The sequence below is a fragment of the Suricata suricatta genome, chromosome 16, assembly GCF_006229205.1.
Source record: "Suricata suricatta isolate VVHF042 chromosome 16, meerkat_22Aug2017_6uvM2_HiC, whole genome shotgun sequence".
NCBI classification, from domain to species: domain Eukaryota; kingdom Metazoa; phylum Chordata; class Mammalia; order Carnivora; family Herpestidae; genus Suricata; species Suricata suricatta.
The window spans coordinates 1,585,032-1,605,031 of NC_043715.1; the positions used below are offsets into that span (position 1 = coordinate 1,585,032).

At 64.3% G+C, this 20,000-nt stretch overlaps 1 protein-coding gene across 2 annotated transcripts in view; it reads left to right on the top strand.

The window, feature by feature from the left end:
• The window catches only part of SLC7A5 (solute carrier family 7 member 5), a 30,152-nt gene that overhangs the window by 5,190 nt on the left and 4,962 nt on the right, over positions 1–20,000 (top strand). For both annotated transcript variants that reach the window (XR_003903576.1, XM_029924179.1), the window contains exons 2-8: positions 6,942–7,067; positions 15,537–15,642; positions 16,447–16,491; positions 16,880–17,003; positions 18,010–18,113; positions 18,555–18,651; positions 19,805–19,954. Coding sequence is in view for 1 of the 2 variants with exons in the window: in XM_029924179.1 (XP_029780039.1) it covers positions 6,942–7,067; positions 15,537–15,642; positions 16,447–16,491; positions 16,880–17,003; positions 18,010–18,113; positions 18,555–18,651; positions 19,805–19,954 (752 nt within the window). In the remaining variant the exon portion in view is untranslated. The remainder of the gene's footprint in view (positions 1–6,941; positions 7,068–15,536; positions 15,643–16,446; positions 16,492–16,879; positions 17,004–18,009; positions 18,114–18,554; positions 18,652–19,804; positions 19,955–20,000) is intronic.

Below are 20,000 nucleotides of genomic sequence, written 5' to 3' on the forward strand. Positions count from 1 at the left end.
CCCCCCCCCAGAACTAAGAGAAGGCTCCCCGGTGGGTGGGGATGGGCCGGGTGGGGCAGGGCAGGGGGAGGGGCAGAGGGGGCTGTCTGCTGGCTGGCCCTGAGCAGGACCAGCGTCAGGGGTCCTGGGGGGAGGGAGGCCGAACCACGATTTGGTTAAGGGGCATTTCGTCCCCATGGATCTGTGGGGTGGAGGGAGTGTGAGGGCCAGAGTCGGACCTTGTCATTGGTGGGGGTCTCCCGTCACGAGGGAAGGGGCTTCTGGGCAGTGAGCTGCTTCCAGAACACGAAGGGGGAGGGCTTGTCCGCCTTGGCCCTTCTCCGGGGTGGCAGGGCTCGCGGAGCCTCCACAGCCCCCGGTGTCCGTGAAGATGGCGGGCCGCGGCGTCAGCGCTGAAGGCCAGGGAGCAGAGTCGGACTGGACCCTGTCCTAGGGCCACATTACCCAGTGGGAGGGAGACACGTGTAAGCACGTCTACAGCTCCAGGCAGGCCCTGTTGCGGGGGGCATGCGGTGGGGTGCCCACCCGGGATGCTCTCGGCTGGCGCTCTTCCTGGGCACAGTCCCTGCAGGGCCTGTGTGAGACCCTCCGTCCAGAGAGCGGCAGACGCCTGTCCAAGGCCCCACGCTGAGGGGACAGCCTGCTTCAGACCGGTCTAAACCAGCCCAGGACTCTGTCCCGCACCCACCCGGACCTTCCCTTTAGAGTGCTCAGTACACTTGAATCACAGATGTGCATGTGGTGGGTGGGTCCCCGTGGGATTCGCCCCCATTTGTAGGCATCAGTCTGACTGGACGTCAGTCAGCGGGTCGGGGGGCTGGCTGGTGCTTCTCACGGGGAGCCGGGGCGAAGCCTGCGGTCGAGGGGCCAGAGCACGGGAGCTGGACTTGGGAGACCTGAGTGTCACCCCCAACTCCCTTGGTGATAGGTAATGGCTGTGTGACTTTCGGCAAGTCAGACAACCTCTCTGAGCTGCGTTTACCCAGCTCCCAGGCGAGGGTGTCAGGCTGGACGCTCCGCTGTGCTCTCACCCCCAGGCACTGCACCTGCAACAGGTTTTCTGTTTCCTTCGTCAGTAAAAGTGCTGGAGGACCAGAGGGGGTGGGGTGCCTAGGCCACGGCGGAGGCCGCTAAGCGCCGGGCAGCGCCAGCAGATCCACTCACCCTGTGGCAACCTTGGTGGAGTGCCCAGACACGTGGAGTAACCTGGCCCGGGTCACACAGCGTGTCAGATCGCGGGGATGCTTTCAGAGCTGAGCGAGAGCTTCCTTGGGGCGAGGGCCCTCCAGGTCCCCCCAGTTCTCCAGGACTCGTGCTGGTGCGTTTTGAGGTGAACGTGCCGGCCCCGGTCCTGAGGCTGGCCGGCTGCGGGGTCAGCGGTCACCCAGCTCCAGTTAAACATGGAAGAAAAATAGGGAAACGTGTGTGCCAGGGCAGGTCATTTGAATCTGAAAATTCGAGTGTTCTGGGGAATTTGAAAATGTGATTTTAGCCTATCAGTCATTTCTTTTCACAGAAAAGCAGTTGATCAGCAAGACTGGGGGTGGGGGGACTTGAGGGCAGGTGTCCCCGCCAGCCCCTCGGGGGGCCTCTCCCGCAGCCTCTCTGCTGAGGGAACCCTGTGTCCTGTCTCAGCAGCTCCTTGCCTCCCCGGGGTGGATCTGGAGCCAGGCTGTCACCTGAACCGGCTCAGTGTTCTAGCACATTCCAGGGTGAGGTCGCCTTCTCGGAGTTGTTGCATCCCACATACTCATTTTCTTGGAGCCCGAAAGGGTTATCCAAGTGGGATCTCTGGACCAGAGCAGTTAGGAATGCAGAGTCTCCCGCGGGTTGGGGGGCGGGGGCGCTGACTCTGTCACGAGACCCTCAGGGGCCTCTAGGCTCCCTGGAGCCTGAGATCCTCTCTGTGTCGGCAGCGATGAGAAAGTTAAGGCAGAACAGGAAAGGGGTCGGGGGAGGGGCAGGTGATCACAGCCACCAGGCCCTGGGAAGGGGGGCTGGCAGTGAGTCCGAGGACATCTGGACCTGGGCAAGCCCCACACCCCTGAGCACCTGCTGAGCTCTGGGCCCCTAAGCGTGTCGGGTTTGCATAAATACCGCAGAGGCAAGACGAGACCCGCAGAGCAGCCGGCGCCCCTTTGGCCGGCGGGCCCCTGAGTGGGTGCCTGAGCAAGCCCGCTGCCCCAGGAGCTGCCTGCCCACTTGTAGCCCAGGCTTAGGGTCCAGACTCGGACTGAACACCGTGATGGGGGGGGGGGGGCAGGCTGGCTGGCCGCGGGGGCGCGGGTCCCAGGCCAGCCTGCTCCCTGGCCCGGTGCTGCCCCGGACGCATCCCAGGGGACCAGGCTGGCCGAGCTTCCTGGAACTGACACGGCCTGACGGCCACTTCCTCTCCCGCTGCCCGCCTGCGTGCGGAGCTCCTGTCAGGCCGTGCGCGTTCGCCTGGCGTGTCTGTGCCATCTGGCCGTTTCCTGCCAGCTGGCCCCCGCCTGTGCGAGGTGGCGGTGCTCACGCCGCCTTCACCCCCAGGCCTGGCCCCGAAAACCACGTGCAGAAACCGTCTTCTTTCTTACAGAGACCCATGGGGGAGCCCACTGGCTGGACTCAGGCGGTGAGGTTCTAGGCTCGGGGGCTGTGACCCCTGGGTCCTCCCCTCCTGGGGGGTGTGCACAGTCCCTGCAGACCCTCGGGCCACGAATGAGGTGGGTCCATCTCTGCGGCTGCCCGGGGGAACATCAGACTGATTTCCTCATTAGCAGGCCAAGTAGCCAGAGGCCGTGCTTCTGGATGATTCCGTTGGGCTTGCTCATGGCCTGCCCCTGGTGAGCCTGACTTCCGGGCAGTGGAGGGGCCGGGCCACCTCTGTGCACTGAGGGCCCTGAACGATGGAGTCAGCATACAGCAGGTGCTCAGACACTGTTCTTGTTATCAAGATTCTTGCTGGTTTTGTTACCTGAGGACGCACAGCCCTGGTCACGGGGCTGATCAATCCATCAGCATTGTACCCTCGGTTGGTTTGCTTTTTTTGTGGGTTTTTTGTTTTTTGGTGTTTTTAAATAAAAACAGGCTCCCTTTGCATTTTGACCTTCCCCTCTGAGCAAGAGGGACAGCTGAACGAGACAGCAGTACATCTAACAGGCTGTTTTCTAGAAGTCAGGTGGGGCCAGGCTGGGTCCGGCTCAGATAACCCCCTCCCAGGGCTAGAGGCCAAGGCCCGGAGGAGGCTGGTGGCCTGCACGCTGGTGGTGAGTACGCCCCCCACTCACAGTCACCTGTGCTGGCGTGAGCTCAGCCCCACGGGGGCCCCACCTGGGCTGGGGAAGCAGGGTGGCCGCACCCCTAGGACACCCTGTGTTCAGTCGGAGAGGGGGAGTCTGCAGCCGGGAACGGAAGCCACCTAGTCAGTCGGGCTGGGAGCGGGGGGCGGGCTCTACCTGGGACCAGGGGTCCTGTGAGGCCACGGGCAGCACCGCCCACCATCCAGGTGTGAGGGAAGTGAGGCAGGGTGGCAGGTGGGGCCCCGGCTGGCCTGCGAGCTGGTCCAGGGAGGGCAGGGCAGGATGGGACGGACACACCCCTGAAGGACAAGCCCCCAGTATGGACTTCAGGCCCAGCCCAGAGTTGGCTTATCTCCATGTGCCAGGGCCGCGTGCCTATCTAGGGGTGCCAGCCTGGGGAGCCCCCCGACAGTGCATCTGCCTGTCCGCAGGCCTGGCGGGCCGTGCCCTGTGCTTACCTGTGCTCTCCGGGCCGGGGAGGTTACGGGTCCCCGGGGACAGTGACAACACCGCTAACCTGCAGGGCACCCCTCCTGCACCCAGAAACCCAGCGTCCCCCCTTCGGAAGCCATCTCCTCAAGGCGGAGGCGCATAAAGGCAGGGTGGCCGATGGTCGGCGCCCTGGGGACTGCAGCCCCTGGGGCTGCTGCCATTAAAGCCCGAGGACAGCCGTCCTGGATGGATTCCTTTATTTACTAAAGATGATATTTCACTTTGAAACTGTTTTAAGAGGGAACATTCCGGAGGGTACTTAAGCATTTGTTTACTCATTGGCCAAAGTAAGCGAACATTAAAGTTTCATCAGAGGTTTCAACCCTCTTAAAAAGCAGCGAGTATTACAAGGTCTCCTTTGTCCTGTGAGCTGTCCATCCCCTCCCCCCCCAGGCTGCAGCCCCCGGCCCTCTGGCCCACCGCCTGCTGGGCTGGGCTCCGGACGGTCTAGCAGGCCGAGGGTCAGCTCTGGGCACGGGCAGGGCCCCCTCCTGATGGAGGGGCCCCGGCCTGTCTGCCCCAGCGGCCGCCGAGACCAGCTCAGCACAGGGGATGCCACAGGAGGACAGCCCACGAGCTGGGGTCTCTGGGCAAGCCGGCTCCCCGTCCTGGAGCCTGAGAAATGGGGGGAGGCGTGGAGGGACCCCAGAGGAGCAAGTGGGGCGGCCAGCGCCGGCTGCGCTCTGCCTGGCAGTGCTGTTTCTGTTTCTAGAGCTGGTGGCGGCAGCGTCTGGCGGGGGCAGGGCTGGCGGAAGGAAAAGCAGTCTCCCGCCACCGCCACCACGAGGCCACACCTCCCCCTCCGAGGCATGAATGGAGGAGTGATGCAACGGGGCTGCCCTCTTGCCGAAGGCCCTGCGGAGTGCTAGCTGCCAGCAGACCTTTGCGCCGGTGGTCACACCCCCCAGGGGGCGGCCCCAAGGCAGCCCCACCCTCTCTCTGTGCAGAGCGCTCAGGGGGCTCTTGGGACCCGGTGGCTGGAAGGAACAACCCTGAGCCTGGGCTCACCTGCAGGGCCTTTCCATCCAGGACCCCAGCCACTCGGCAGGCTGGGCCAGTACTAGTGAGCACTGGACTGGAAGCATCTCCCTGGAAGTGCGGGGAGAGGGAGTTGATCCCGTCCCTGCCCTTCACTGTGATTCCTGCGGTGGGGCTGGGGTCAGAAGGGCCCGGAGGGTCTCCATGCGGGGGTCTGTGGGACACCTTGGCCTCCCTGTGCGCCTCTGTTTTGTCTCCTGTGCTGAGAATGGCAGTGCTGGGGTGGTTGACACACCACAGCCGCCTCCCTGCTGGTTCTGCAGGCCTGGGCCAGGCCTGCACCCGCTCCCCGGGGCCACACGGCCCAGGAGCCCAGGGGGCTCGGCCGGGCAGTGCCAGGCCCGAAGGCCGCAGCTCGGTGCCATCACACCCAGGGCAGGGGACTGGCGAGTATTGCAGCCTCAGAAGGGCTGCCTACTGCTTTCAGAGCAGCTTCCCACCTGGACCCTTAGACGCCCGGCCCGTCTTGGTCATGGTCAGCCGTTGCGTCAGCCAGGGCTCCAGCGGGGAAGGAGAACGGCCGTGGGGGAGGGTGCTAGGAGGGTGTCGGTTAATTTCCTGGAGTGATAAGCCGGTGGGGGGTGAAGCGCAGGGAGCCTTAATCTCCGGGCACGCTGGGAGAGTTCCTGTTTTTCTTCTACCTGAATGGCCTCATCCATCTAATTAGCGTGGATTTATTTCTTTGGGTCCTGCTCCCCGAATTGTACAGTCACATTTAATTACTTTAACGCGGGAAGGAGGCCCCCCCACCCCCCGAGGTCCGCCGGCCGGGTTAGTTCTGACTGGAGCGCAGAGACCCGTGCAGAGCTTCCTACCAGGCTGCAGCCCTCAGAGAAGTGGGTGGGGGGGCACCCGGGGGGCTCTCAGGGCCCCTCCCAGCTCCAGCCCCGCCGGTCTGTGTGTGAGGACCAGCCCTGTGCTCCCGGGATTTCCTGGTGTCAAGCACCTTCGTGAGGGCACTGTGCCCAGAGCCAGGACCGGAGCACCTCGCGCTCGCCCTTAGAGCCTGTGTGAGTTAGAAATCGTGAATCAGAAGGCCTGGGTGTTGAGCGTTTATTTGTTCCCTGTGTTTTAGTATAATTTTGTTTTGCTGTAAGTTTGTGGAGGGGGCGTGAGGTCCCTAAGCACTTACCCGTGTCTCCTGCACCCTGTGCCTCTGCTTTGGCTCAGGGCTGGGGTCTCACGGGGAGCCCCGGCAGGGCCCAGGAGCGGGTGTCCGGGCCCAGGAGCGGGTGTCCGGGCGAGTGTGTGGAGCCGGGCGTAGCAGCCCAAAGCCCACCTGGGCATCCCCAGTCCCCTGGCCCCTCCCTTCCAGGCTGGTGTGGGGTGCCCCACTGTGCCCGCCTGAGTATTGTTGGTGCCCCCTCCAGGCTGTGGCCTCACCTTAAGTCCCCATTTTATGTGTTAGAATTGCCCCATGGTGCCACCACTTGGCTTGTCCAATAGTTTCGTGCTGGGGCGCCTGGGTGGCTCAGTCGGTTAAGCGTCCAGCTTCAGCTCAGGTCATGATCTCGTGGTTCGTGGGTTCGAGCCCCACGTCGGGCTCTGTGCTGACAGCTTAGAGCCTGGAGCCTGTCTTCGGATTCTGTGTCTCCCTTTCTTTCTGGCCCTCTCACGCTCTGTCTCTCTGTCTCTCAAAAATAAACGCTCAAAAAAAATTTTTTTTAATAGTTTCATGCTACTAGCATCTCACCTAGTTCCTCAGTGGGATTCCAGAAGGTTCTGTCTGCAGAAAGGATTTCTTGCCTCCAAGAAGTTAGGTGGGCTGTATGGGCACCTAAATTATGCTAAAACCACGAGAGGTACATCTGGTGAGCACAGCCTCCTCCTAGTGCAAAGTTGCATTTGTCACCTTTGCTCCATAGACAGGGCTGCCTGGGTGGGGGAGGGGCAGGGTGGGGCTGCCAGGTGGGGAAGGGGCGGGGTGGGGGCGGCAGGTGGCCTCCCCATAGGAGGTTGAAACTCATCCACTGAAAATCCTTTAGGGCAGCCCAGGGGCTTGTGGGATTGTAGCTTTTTTGAGAGTCTAGAAGTGCAGTTCTCAGCCTTTGACCTTGAGCCTGGAGAGCGTCTAGTGCATGGGAACCAGGCTCCCTGCTCAGCGGCCGACTCACTGCTGCCCTCTCTCCGCAGTGCTGCTTACGGCCGTGAACTGTTACAGCGTGAAGGCGGCCACCCGGGTCCAGGACGCCTTCGCCGCAGCCAAGCTCCTGGCGCTGGCCCTGATCATCCTCCTGGGCTTCATCCAGATCGGAAAGGGTGAGTGTGACCTCTGGGCCCCCGTCCCCGCGGGCCCCGGGCCCCAACATCCGCCCTGCCAGCGGGCAGGGCCGAACATCACCCCACACGTCAAATCCTCTGTGAGCGGTGGGGGAAAACGGGCCCACTCTGTCCCCTCGGACCCTCACTCTGCTACCCCCCATGGGGGTTCACACATGACTGCGGCGCCGCGTCTGGCACGGAGGGCCTGCACTGGCTGGCTGGGCGTTGAGCAGGTAGAAAACCCCTCGTGGCCCCAAACCTGCCGTGTCCTCTGGGCTTCTGCCTGTGATACCCAGAAATTCATTCTGGTGGTTCCGGACTCTCTCGTTTCCTTTTCTGTGCTGGCCACATGGGGCACCGTGGTTTATGGGGACCCAGCGTCCAGAGACCACAGGCCTGTGGGGGGGTGTGCATGATTCGGCAGAACTGGGTGCACATGGGGCTGCGGTGGCTGCCACAGCTCCTGCCCTCACAAGCCCTCTTCTTGGAGTAAAGAGAAGCCCACGTGCTGGTCCACGCTGACCTTGGAACGTGGGGGCGAGAATCTGGACAGTTTGTGCAGTGTCTTTAGCACGTTAACGTGGATGAGGCTTTGGTCTGCGCGGCTCAGGCACCTAGGGACTCCCCGGCACTCATGGCTATGATGTTGTCAGCATCGAAGGGGACATTGCGGCTGGCTTCCAGATCACGTGCTGTGGAAGGCAGGTCCCTGCTTCAGGAGGGGACTTCATCCTGGGAGCGTGTCCCACTGGTGCCTTGGCCTCGGTGGTGTCCGATCCCCCGGGAAACCCACCCTCGGGTGAGCCCGCCAGGCTGGGCGGGGATGGGGCGGACGTGCCCGAGGACGGGCCTCCCTGCTCTGGGCGCTCCCGCTGCCCCCAAGCAGCCTTCTTGGGACTCGGCTTCCGGCATCTTCTTTGAGACAGGACCTTACCTTTTTCCTTCCACCTCGGGTCTCGAGGACCCTGGTCGGGGCTGTGGCCTGGTGGGACCCGCTGCCCAGGCTCTATAGCCAGGATCCGCGGGGGTCGCTGGAAGATGTGCCTGTGCAGGTGTTTGCGTGGCTGGGGTGACGGGGAACGGGGAGGGGGCGACCTGACTCCGGTAAAAACAGAGTTCATTCAGTAGGGACAGCAAAGGGCTCTTGCTCAGCAAGCATCCCTAGTGTGTTTATGATGGTGCTGCTCTGGGAAGTCTCCGCCTCCCCCTGAGTAATTCCTTTCTGAACTGGGGATGCAGTGCGGCGTCTGCGGATTTCTGTCTCCCGGTTTTCTTCATAAGGTCTCTGTCGTCCCCAGACGAGTGCCTTCCCGTTGCTGCACACGCTGCCCCTTCTCCAGTGGAGTCCGTGGTCTGACTGTTTTCCCCTCGGGCAGCCTGCCCGAGGCCCCAGGCTCCCATACTGCTGGCGTGATTGGCTCAGGCATCGTGCAGACCCCACTCCCTGGGGCGTGGAGCCCTCGGTGCTCCTCCCCGAGCACCCAGATGGGCCCAAGGGCTGCAGAAGGGACTGGAGCCCGGCGGCCGTGGGTCGGCCTCCAGGCAGCCCCCGCACCGGGCCCCTCGCCTGGGGACCCTCGAGCACTTGTTCTCATGCCACTCTCTTGCTGTCCTTCCCCAGAACTTACCGAGGCCCTGAGTGTGACCCTGTTGGCGCCAGAGGCCCCTCTGGCCAGGGCTTGGCTGTGTGGGGTGGGGACACCACACAGCACGTGAACAGGAGACTTGCAGACAGGCGGATGAGGCGCCAGCCCGGACCAGGACTGGGGGCGGGAGGGGGCGGCTAGACGCTAGAGCAGAACAGAGGGACTGCTCAGCGGGGCCCCGGGCCGAGCTCCCCGTGTAGGAGCAGCTCAGCTACCCTGAGGCTGGGGTGGGGGGGGTCAGGCACGCGGCAGGGGGGGGTCGGGCATGCAGGCCCAGAGTCACGGGGGGGTGTCTGGATTTGCTCCCAGTGACTTCAGAAGGAGAGGAAAAACTCAGGTCAGCATTTCAGACCCGGTGGCTGCCGCGGGAAGTGTGGGACACCCCACAGGGGCCATGGCCCAAGGTCAGGCTGTTCCCAAAGCCAAGTAGGCGTTTCCAAGCCAGAAGGTGGGAGCCGGTGCTGAGGGCGCATCCTTGTGCCCAGGCGCCTCCCCCAGGGCACACAATGGGACTCCTGTGGTGCTGCGTGGGCTGCGGTGTGGACGGGAGAGCGGCCAGTGTGCACGGCCCGGTGTATGACAGAAGCACCTCCTCCCTCACTGCGTCTGCGCACGCTGCCCCGCCGAGGGAGGTCGTGGAAGGCGCCGTCCCCACGCGCCTGGCCGTCCTGCCCCCCGCCCCTGCCCCCTCCGAGCCTCCAGCAGCTCACCCCACTGCTGGGACGGTGGCCCCAGGGGCCAGGACACCTGGCTGTCATCTGCACCACGACGGGAGGCTCCTGGCCCCTGTGTTGGTCATCTGCTACGTCTGGACACCGTCCCAAAGTGATGGCGGGTCTCCGGATGGCGGGGGAGAGGGGACAGTCCCAGCAGGACGGGCAAGCCCCTGGCAGCGAGCAGCACTGTGAAGTGGGCTGTCGCCCCTCAAAGGGCGGGGACAGGCACCCTCCGTGTTCCCAGGCCGGGCCACCCCTTACAGAGGACTTCGGGGCCCATTTCTGCGGGGCCGGGTCGTGCCGGGACCACAGGACACCGTGACGGGCCATGCAGGGGTAGGGTTGGGCTCTCCAGGCTGCACTGCCACCTGGCGGGGGGCTGCCTTGGGAGAACGTAAGGCCACCGGCAAGCTTGGTGGTTTTCCTGCAGCCGTTTTCTCTGCACTAATGCAGCGCCCATACTCCGGGCAGATTTGAAATCTCGTGGTCCGAGTTCCTGCTGTGACCCTCGGCTCGCCCGTGCCTGGGGGGTGGCAGCCACAGAGCCCCGCACTGGGCAGCGCTCGTTCCCAGGCGCCTCGCGGCCTGCTCAGTGGGGGGCGGGCCCCTCCACCTGGGATTTGAGGTTCAGAGCGGATCTCGAGACCAAGGGGCCCGCTCCTCTGGGGGTTTAAGGGACGGGACGTCGGCGTCAGACGCCGGCCCGGTGAACGGCCAGCAGCCTCCTCAAGCCCAGGCCTCACCCCCGCCGACCGCAGGCCTCAGGCAGCGCTGGAGGACAGGCACCCGGTGCCTGGGACTCGGCCGGGGTGGGGCAGCGGGAGGGGGAAGCTGACAGACGGCAGGATGCCAGTGGGGAGTGGATGGAGCCGGAGACCCGGCGCTCTGCTTTGTCCCCAAGCCCTGGTGCAGAGCTGATTCACCAGGAAGGACTCAGAGCTCCGAGGTCTGGTGGCCCCACAGGTGACAGCCCATTTTACAGAGCAGGAGCCTGAGGCCACAGCTTGTCCCAGCCCCGTCCGTGAGGCATAGAGTGGAGACCAGAGAGTCTGACCCAGACAGAGTGAGCCTTGTCAGTCTGCCTGGAGACTGTCCTGTTGTCCCCCTGACAACCCCGGGGGACAAAAGTCCAGAATCAGGGCCACATTCCCTCTGAAACTTGCGGGGATTTCTCCTTGTCTGTTCTAGCTTCTGCCGTCCCTGGGCTCGTGGCTGCAGTGCTCTGCCCCCTCAGCCTCATCCCTGCGGCCTCTCGCTGCACCTCTGTGTCCTATAAGGATGCTCGTGAGCTTGAGGGCCTACCCTAACCTACTGTCTCATTTCGAGATCCTTACCTTAATTCTATCTTCAGAGACCCTTTTCTAAGTCAAGTCACATTCAGAGGTCGGCATGAATTTGGGGGAACCCTATTCAGCACCTCTCTTGACATAAGTGGCCGTCCCCTGGAGCCCCAGAGGGACAAAGTGGGACCAGAGGTGGAAGGTTCCAGCACGGTGGACACATCCCAGTTTGGGGTGACTTTCTCACGGCGTCCCCGTCGCAGGAGGGGCGCCCCTAGGCTGGTCCGGCTGTGGGAAAGTGTTGGGTGGGGGTGGGGCCTGGCCAGCCATGGGATTCTGGCATTTTCTACAGCTGCCTCCCACTGCCCATCTCCAGATGGCTCCCGGGGCCCCGGAGGAGGCCTGGTGAGCGCCTGACTGGGCCTTCCTCCCACGCAGAGGCCAGCTGGGTCTCAGGGGACGCGGCCCTGGGGGGAGCCCTTGCCCCCATTCCGGAGCCACAGGTCTAGTGAGGAAGGGCCTCTGGGTGCCCTCCCCCAACCGCCATCGATGGCTCCCACGGCCGCGTCTCAGTGACGCAGGGATCTGGGCTGGCTCTCCCAGAGAGTGGCTCCCTGGGGCCTCTGGGCACCACCCCCATTACCCCAGTTCTCAGGGGCTCCCAGTGGGCGGAGGCCGGCCCTGCTGTGACACAGCAGCTTGCTGACAGGCATGTCTGGCCGTGAGCTGGCATCACCTTCCTCGAGGCCCGTCTGGGAGGGCACTGGCAGTGGCCGTGATTTAGGGCAGCGGGGCTCCTGGGGCCGGCCCGTGGCATGGGTGGGCAGGGGCCAGGCCCGCCGAGGTGGCACGCTGCCCCGAGGGATGCTTCCAGGTCTGCAGAAAACCTCAGTGAGGGGTGCCAGCACAGGGGACCCCAGGAAGTTGTGGGTCCCAGGGTTCCTGCTCCCCCACTGGGAGCTGCGGCAAGACCTGCTGTCTGTCCATCGCCGTCAGTCTTGCCTGCTCGCAGGTGGGCTAGGGCCTGGTGGAGACAGAGCCTGACTGGGCAGCTTGGGGCACAGTGGCCATTCACCTGTGTCCAGTACACCCCAGTTCGGGGTCTGAGGGAGGGAAGGGCCAGCACAGCGCGCGTGTCTGCCCCGGCGACAGGAGCAGTGGTGTGTGAGCCGGGCATCCGTCCCCTCCGCAGCCCCCACCCCAGCCACCGCAGCCCCCAGTGTCTCCAGACATGGCGGTGTGTCCCCAGGTTGGTGTTTGAGAGCACATGTGGGGTCTGGAATCTGCCCCTCCAGGACAGTCCATGTCTTCTGGCTGCGTCCCGCCCCCGCTCGGGGCCGCCGTTGCCGCCAGCTCAGGCAGCTGCCCACGCACATCAGCCAGCGGAGGTGTGGCTTCCTGCGGGCCCTCCCGCCAGCTCTCCGAGCCTCGGTCCGGAATGCCTGCTGTTAGGGCTCCAGCCCCGGCAGGACCGCGGCTCAGTGGGGGCAGGCGCAGCCGCCCAGGCGCAGTGCCACCTGGAGCCAGCGGACCCAGCGCCCGCTCCTCGGTGCCCGTCGAGAAGGAGGGGCCGAGGGCTTGGCCAGCACTTGGTCGGGAGCCCGGAGGCGCCGCCGGTCTCCCTTCTGGGCCAGCGTCCAGCACAGGCCGAGGCGGAGCACGGCCCCGGAGCCCGGCCAGGGGCCCATGCGTGCAGCCTCTCTCAAGGCCGTTCAGTCTCCGATCCTGCCCTCTGTCCCTGGTGTGCGCGGGGCTCTCTGTGCCCGGGGAGGTGACAGGGCAGGAGCTGGCCCGGAGGAGCTGACTGAGGTTTGAGGGGTGCCGACCCCCCCACGCCGGGACAGGAGCAGGAGGCCTGCTGGCCACACTCCACGCTGGAGGTCTGGGGCTGCCGGGATGCCCTCCTTCCTCCGAGGGACCTCGAGCACTTTGCAGACGGGGTGAGGCCCCGGACAGCCGAGGGAGTTCCCGGCAGATGGGCCGGCCACACCTGTCCTAGGAATAGAAGCCTCGCGGGCTATTTGGGAGGCGCCTGGTGAGGCCCCCAGTGAGATTCTTTCGTGTGTGTTTGGTCAGGGCGGCTGGTAGCCTCGCAGACCCTGCAGAATCCAGCTTGTGAATCCCAGAAAATTCTTTTCTGCATCAGGGATTCCGTCCCTGTCCCTGGCATGTTCCTTTCAGGGAGGTGACCGTGCGTACGTGTCAGAATGCCACGCCGGTGACACACTGTGAGTGACCCCTGGATGAGAACCTCGAGGGTGCGCAGGCCTGGGGCTGAGAACATAGGCGTCTCTCCTGAAAACCCGGGGCCTGCGTCTCAGCCTGCCTCCCCCCCGCCCCGTGCTTATACCTGAGCCTCATGCACGGGCGTCCTGCACCGCTGGGTGCTGGTCTCCAGAGGCGACAGCTGGGCGACCCCCCCCCCCCCCGGGCGTCACCAGCCCACAGGTGCACACACTGCAGATTACACACGTGAATACACGTGCACGTGCGCACGCGCACACACACACACATACACAGTGTCTCTAATTCAGGTGGGGGCCAGTTCTCACACCTGCACCAAACCTGCATCCCAGCGTGTGGAAAGAGACACCAGCTCGGGTAATAAGCAGGCTGCGCGGAGGTGTGTTCTAGTAGGAAAACTGAGCAAACTAATGGGAGAGTTACAGGTGTGAGACAAGGCTGCAGGACTTGTAAGGAGCCTTTATGTGAAAGCACCAGTGTTCCGGAAGTCTCTGTGGGATCTGGGAGCCGTCTTGTCGGACTCCCCCTGGCTCTTCAAGCGGCCGCGGTGTTCTGGGAGGTGGAGGGAGGTGTGGACATGTGGTCCCTGAGGCCACACCCATTAGCCCTCATGATCCTAGGTCCCCCTGCATGCAAGGTGGGCGGCCCAAGCCTCAGTTTCCCCAGCTGTTGGGCCGCAAAAGGACATGGACAAGGCTGTGGCATGTGGCAGAGCTCTGCACATGTAAAGGACACCTTCCGGAACCCTTCCACGGGTCAGCGGCGGGGGGGGGAGCCCAGAGGGGCTCCAGGCGCTCTGCTGGGGCGTCGTTGAAGGGCATGCTGTCCCCAGCCGGCGCTCCGCCCCACCCCCGCCCGTCCAGCCTGCTGACCACCCTGTGACCAGGCAGTCCCGGGACCTGGGCCTCCACCGCCGGTCACATGCGAGCAGCGCGCTGGGGGCGGTGCCAGCCGCCCCGGGGCCTGTTCATCTCGTCACGAGACCGTGGCCCCATCTGGGGACAGGGCGGGGCGCCTCGGGGACCCCGCATCCACCTCGAAGCCCAGGCACCCTCGTGGGGTCAGGACACACAAACCCACGGGCAGAGTCCAGATCACCGTGGAAGACGGATCCAGAAACACACTGGGGTCCCTCCTCCCCTCCACCACGGGGTTTAGGTACGAAGCCCTGTGCTGTTTCTAAGAGTCAGGCTTCCACGGGGGAGACAGGCTTCACGGGAACCTCCCTTCCATGGTCCCCTCTGTAAACCTCGTCTCGTCTCGTCTGCAAATGACGTCATTATATCCTGTTCCTGGGGTGACTGAGGCAGTCCCCTTGTCCCCTGGGGACCTCGGGCTCCCCTGACGTCCTCCACCCTCCCATCACTGGCTGTAGGTGACATTGACCCTTGTGCAGCCCCAGGGTGATGTGGTTCCTGGGCCAGCGGCCTCTCAGCTGGCTGGGGACACAGACCGTCAGTCACATCCAGATCCACGAGGATGCCATTAGAAACGGCCCCGCAGACTAACCAGCAGCCCACGCCTGCCCAGGATGTCCGGGCTGAGTGGCCAGCTGTGGCCCTTGGCACCTCTGCTCCTGTCTCAGTGTCTGAGACGTGGGGGGGGCTGACCGCCAGGCCGCGGCCCTCCACCACGGAGCAAGGGTTTCTGGGCCCATTTTACGGATGACATAATGGAGCCTCGTAAAGGGCCCTGGTAGCCATGGACCCTCCCAGACCCGCACATTTCCCCCTGCCTGTGCCGGGCTGGGTCGTGGGCCAAACCCACATCTGCTGGAGCCTGTGACCGCCCCCGTTAGGAGAAGGGCTCCTTGCAGGTGGATCTGGGGTGGGGGGGGTGAGACCGTCCTGGATCGGGTGCGCCCGAAATCCTGGGGCACACGTCATTACCGGACACAGGGAGCAGACACTGGAGTGCCGTGGCCACTCGCCAGGGTCACCTGGGCCGTTCCAGATGGACGTGGTCACAGAGAAGTGGACGGAGCCCTGCGGGGCCCTGGTGGCCAAGAGCCCAGTCCATTGTCCACGTTGTGGGCCGAGGCTAAGGTGTCCCCAGGGCCAGCTGGCCCAAAGGGCCTCGTGCTGCACTGTCGCTGAGGCGGGAGCGCTCCTGGAGGCGCCAGCCTGTCACCCAGTTCAGTGTCTCCGGTGCAGCCGTGGTCCAGGGACCCATCCAAGCCACTTTCAGGAAGTTCCGTGCCGACGCTTGCTGACGGGTCGTGTTCCCAGCACCGAAGGGAGGAGGGCGCAGAGTCAGGCCCAGGCGCCCCTGACGCGGGGCCCGTGTCACGGGCTCTGCGGGGTCTTCTCTGCGGTGACCGGGGCTGACCCTGCACCTGCCCATCTGGGTGCACGGACCGTGCACGACCGAGGGTCTGCAGAGCTGCCGTCCCCTCTGGGTGGGCTGGCGGCCTCTGGCAGGACAGTGCTTGCTCGCCTCCACCCACTCGCTCCTGGCCCTAGGCTACGTCTGGTGTGGGTCAGCTCACTCAGCAGGTATCTTGCTCCAGGAACATTCCAGAATTTGTGTGTCTCCACAGTGCTCTCTAACCTGGCATTCTTTCTGTTTGGTCTCTGCCAGGTGACGTGTCCAATCTGGACCCCAAGTCCTCATTTGAGGGCACCAAACTGGATGTGGGGAACATCGTGCTGGCATTGTACAGCGGCCTCTTTGCCTACGGGGGATGGTAGGTTCCGGAACATCGGGGTCTCGGGGCCTGGGCCACACGGGCTGGGTGGGCCCTCCGAGGTAGTTCTGGGCAGCAGCAGGAAAGGCTATCGGAGCCGCCGCTGGCCCCTTGTGTCCCGGGAGGGCAGAGAGAGGGCCCGGCGCCATCTGCAGCGCCTCGGCCCTGAGGAGTTGGTGCTACAGACGGATCTTTGCTGACGGGCAGAAGGCATTTCAGCTAAGAGCACCGAGCTGGGGGCTTCTCGGCCTTCCCCCCAGGAGCCAGGAACCTGTCTTGAGCCCTTGCCGGTGCCTTCCGTCCCTCTGGGTCCTCAGCTGTGGCCCCTGCCCTCCGGCCAGGCTGACCTGAGCCACGGAGTGGCTGCTGTGTGGCAGGCCAGTGGGCAGGAGGTGAGGAAGGTGCTGGAAAGGGTCAGAAAGTGGACACAGTGCCTTGGAGCATGCTCAGTGGAGCGGTGCTGTTAACGTGGACACCAAACCTTCGAGGGCTGCCTTTGAGTCTCTGTCCCTGAGGCCTGAGCCTGACCCTGAGTGCTCGGCGTGGACACTCACACCCTCACGTGGGGTGGGCCTGTGCGCGCGCAGGCCCAGGGTGCTGCTGTCAGGCTGGGCCGTGCACCTGCCTCCGACTGTGCTGGCCGCCGGGGGAGGAGGGGGGTATGGAATGGGTGGAGGACAGGCTGCTGTGTCCCCAGCTGTTCAGCAAGGGGGCCCTTGAGTGGTGGGGGTGGGATCCCTTGGAATCTGTCTGCTAATGGTTGTGGGAGGGAAGTATAATTGAATTCTGCTTTCTTGATTCCAGGAATTATTTGAATTTTGTTACGGAGGAGATGATTAATCCCTACAGGTACGAGTGTGAACTGGGGAGGGGGGCTTCAGGGTTAGGGCTCATGGTGGGGGTGGGGGGGCAGGGCGGGGCGGGTGCTGGTTTCCAGCCTCACACTGGCTGCGGCTGACCTCGAACAAGGTCCCTGTCGGGGACAGGCAGGAGTCCCTGTGTCACTGACCGGGGCTCAAGGCTGGGGGGTGGAGTCACTAGCCCCGGTCACACGGCGGCCCCATCGCAGGCGCCTCCAGCCGATTACCCCTGCTGGCCACGGGGGGCCGCTTGGCCCTCCCCCACACGGGGAGGCTCAGGACCCGGCCGGCAGGTGCAGAGGGGCCCCCAAGCAGCTCACCCCCAAGTCTGGCTCCTCGGGCTGCGTTCCGATGACGTGCCCTCCCATTCTGTCCAGAAACCTGCCGCTGGCCATCATCATCTCCCTCCCCATCGTCACCCTGGTGTACGTGCTCACCAACCTGGCCTACTTCACCACGCTGTCCACGGAGCAGATGCTGACGTCAGAGGCGGTGGCCGTGGTAAGGCGCCCCTCCCTGCCGGCCGAGCCGGCCCTGAGCAGACCTCACCTGAGAAGCACCCCCTACTAGGAGGGGTCAGGCTGGGCTTTGCTTAGCCCCAGGGAAGAGTGAGGGCAGGTTCTTAACCCTGGCTCACAGGACACGGTGGCGTCCCCTAGGCCAGTGTTCCGTCAGTGTTCCGTCGGCACGTCTCTGGTGGTCCCAGCCTGAGCGATTGGGTTTTTTTAAGTTTGTTTATTTTGAGAGAAAACACACAAGTGGGGGGAGGACGAGAGAGGACAGAGAGAACCCCAAGCAGGCTCCACACTGTCAGCACAGAGCCTGACACGGGGCTCAAACTCACAAACCATGAGATCGTGACCTGAGCCAAAGTCTGACACTTACCCGCCCAAGCCCCCCTAGCACCCCCTGGTCTGGGTGATTTTGAAAGCTGGGTACGGGGTTGGGGGTTAGGGTGGGTCCTTGCAGACCATGGTGACCTGGGAGGTCCGATCCCAAACAAGTGAGGCCTCCAGCCCTGAGTGCAGGGAGGTGGGGTTGGGTAGCCTGCTGGCCACTGTGGACACGGGGTTTGGAGGAGGGGCGCGGCATCTCCGGGTCCCACAGAGGCGGCCGACAGTGCCTTGTCGACCCCTGACCACGCAGGGGGCGCCCCAGAGCTGGTGGTCCCCCCTTGCAGCACCCACTGCTCTCCACCTTCTGAATAAACACCAAGCCCTGCGCTGGGCCCCGGTGGGGGGCCATGCCCACGGCCAACCTGGGGTCATGTGGGTGCCCGTGAGAGGTACCGGAGGGAAGTGCTGGCCGGTGTGGACGGGGAGCGAGGGCCGGGGCACCCCAGTGGACAAGGTCCTGCCCCTGGGAGCCCCCCACAGTCCAGACCCCAAGGGTTGCCTCCACGGGTAGAAGTCTCCTGCTGAGCACACAGGAAGCCGTCGGACGGGAGGGGCCGGGCCGGGAGGGGCGGGGGGGGGGGGGCCAGGGCTCAGGCTCCATGTTTGCCCAGGACTTCGGGACCTATCACCTGGGCGTCATGTCCTGGATCATCCCCGTCTTCGTGGGCCTGTCCTGCTTCGGCTCTGTCAACGGGTCCCTCTTCACGTCCTCTAGGTGAGCCCACACCGGGACCGCCTCCTGTCACCCGGGCTCTGTGGGGGCCGGGGTGGGATGGGGGCGGCCCCTGCACACCGCTGTGCAGTGTGTGCTGTAGGGCCTGTTTCCCCCCTGAGGAGCACGTAGCTGTCAGCACGTCCCAATGATACAGAAACGGGACCCGTGGACTCTATCCTGCCCCCTGGCCCCTGCCCACAGGCGACCCTGGACTATGTCCTTCTGGAATCTTTCATAGGTTCATTTCAAACTCTGTCAGGCTGGTGGGGGGAAGGGATTGGAGGTGAGAAAGCCTGAAGTTTCCCGTTTGCTAGCTGTGCCCATCAGGGACCCCAAGAAGCCCACACGGGGTGCCCAGCCCTGGGGCACAGCCCCCTCTGCTCCCCGCCCTGCCTGGGGGCACGCAGGGAGGACGACAAACGCTCGCTCCTCTGTCCACAGGCTCTTCTTCGTGGGGTCCAGGGAGGGTCACCTGCCCTCCATCCTGTCCATGATCCACCCGCGGCTCCTGACGCCCGTGCCCTCCCTCGTGTTTACGGTAGGTGGGCGGCGCCGCCTCCGTCCCGCCCTCCATCCCCAGCTGTAATGGGACCCCGGTGCGTCCCTCAGGACCTGCGCTGGGGGGCTCCCTGGTGGGAGGTCGCGCATCCCCTCTGTGTGGAGCCCATCCCGGCGTCCGCTGGCTGCAGGCGGGAGGTGGACACGGAGACTTTCCCATTGTGCTTCACTGAACGCCAAAGGGCACTAGGTGTTTTAATTCCAGAAATGATGCATAGAGGCTGTAAGACAGAAAACCTCGGAACAGTCTGGAAGCGAGTGAGGCAAGAGCTCTCTCTGAGGAGACCGCCGTTGACAGGCAGCTCCCTGGGCGATCAGGTCTCGGCCGCTGTGGGACTGGCCCCTCCCCCCACGACACGGGAGTGGGAGGCGCTCTGGTTCTCGGGTCGAGCTCGGGGCAGCTTGGCTGGGCGGCCCTGGGTCAGGGTCCCCGTGACACGGCAGACGGCGGAGGGGCTGCTACCCCACTCGAAGGCTCGCATGCTGGGGACGCCCCTTCCCAGGTGGCGAGGAGAGAGCCATCATGTCCATTGTGACCCGGGCTCAGAAGTCACGCTCCGTCAGTGCTGGGTTTCCTGTGTCAGGAGAGTGAATCCGAGGGCCCTGCCCAACTTTAGGTCCGCCTCTTGGAGAGAGAAGGGTCAAGTGATTTTTGGACGTCCTTTCTATCTTTTTTTATTTTTTTAACATTTATTCACATGTGAGAGACAGAGACAGAGCACGAGCAGGGGAGGGGCAGAGAGAGGGGGAGACACAGAATCCACAGCAGCTCCAGGCTCCGGGCTGTCAGCACAGAGCCCGACGCGGGGCTCGAACCCACGAACCGCGAGGTCGTGCCCTGAGCCGAAGCCGATGCTGAACCGGCTGAGCCCCCAGGCGCCTCTGACGTGATTTTAAAACCCTGCAGAGATCGATCTCGGTTTTGGGACCGCCACATGGAGGTCACAGCCAGGGCGGGGTGGGCGTCCCCTTCCTGCTCCCGGTGGCCCTGGAATCCTGCCTGCTCCTGCCTGTGCCCCGAGGACTCCCGGGTCGTCCAGGCGAGGCCTTCCCTGCACAGCAGAGGCCAGCACGCTCGGGCCCCATGCTGTCCCAGCCGCGCTGCTCACCGCCGCCCCTCTCTCTGCTCACAGTGCGTCATGACCCTCCTGTACGCCTTCTCTAGAGACATTTTCTCCGTCATCAACTTCTTCAGCTTCTTCAACTGGCTCTGTGTGGCCCTGGCCATCATCGGGATGCTGTGGCTTCGCTACCGGAAGCCTGAGCTGGAGCGGCCCATCAAGGTGAGGGCCTGGCGCAGGGGGCGGGGGTGGGACACTGGGGGGGCAC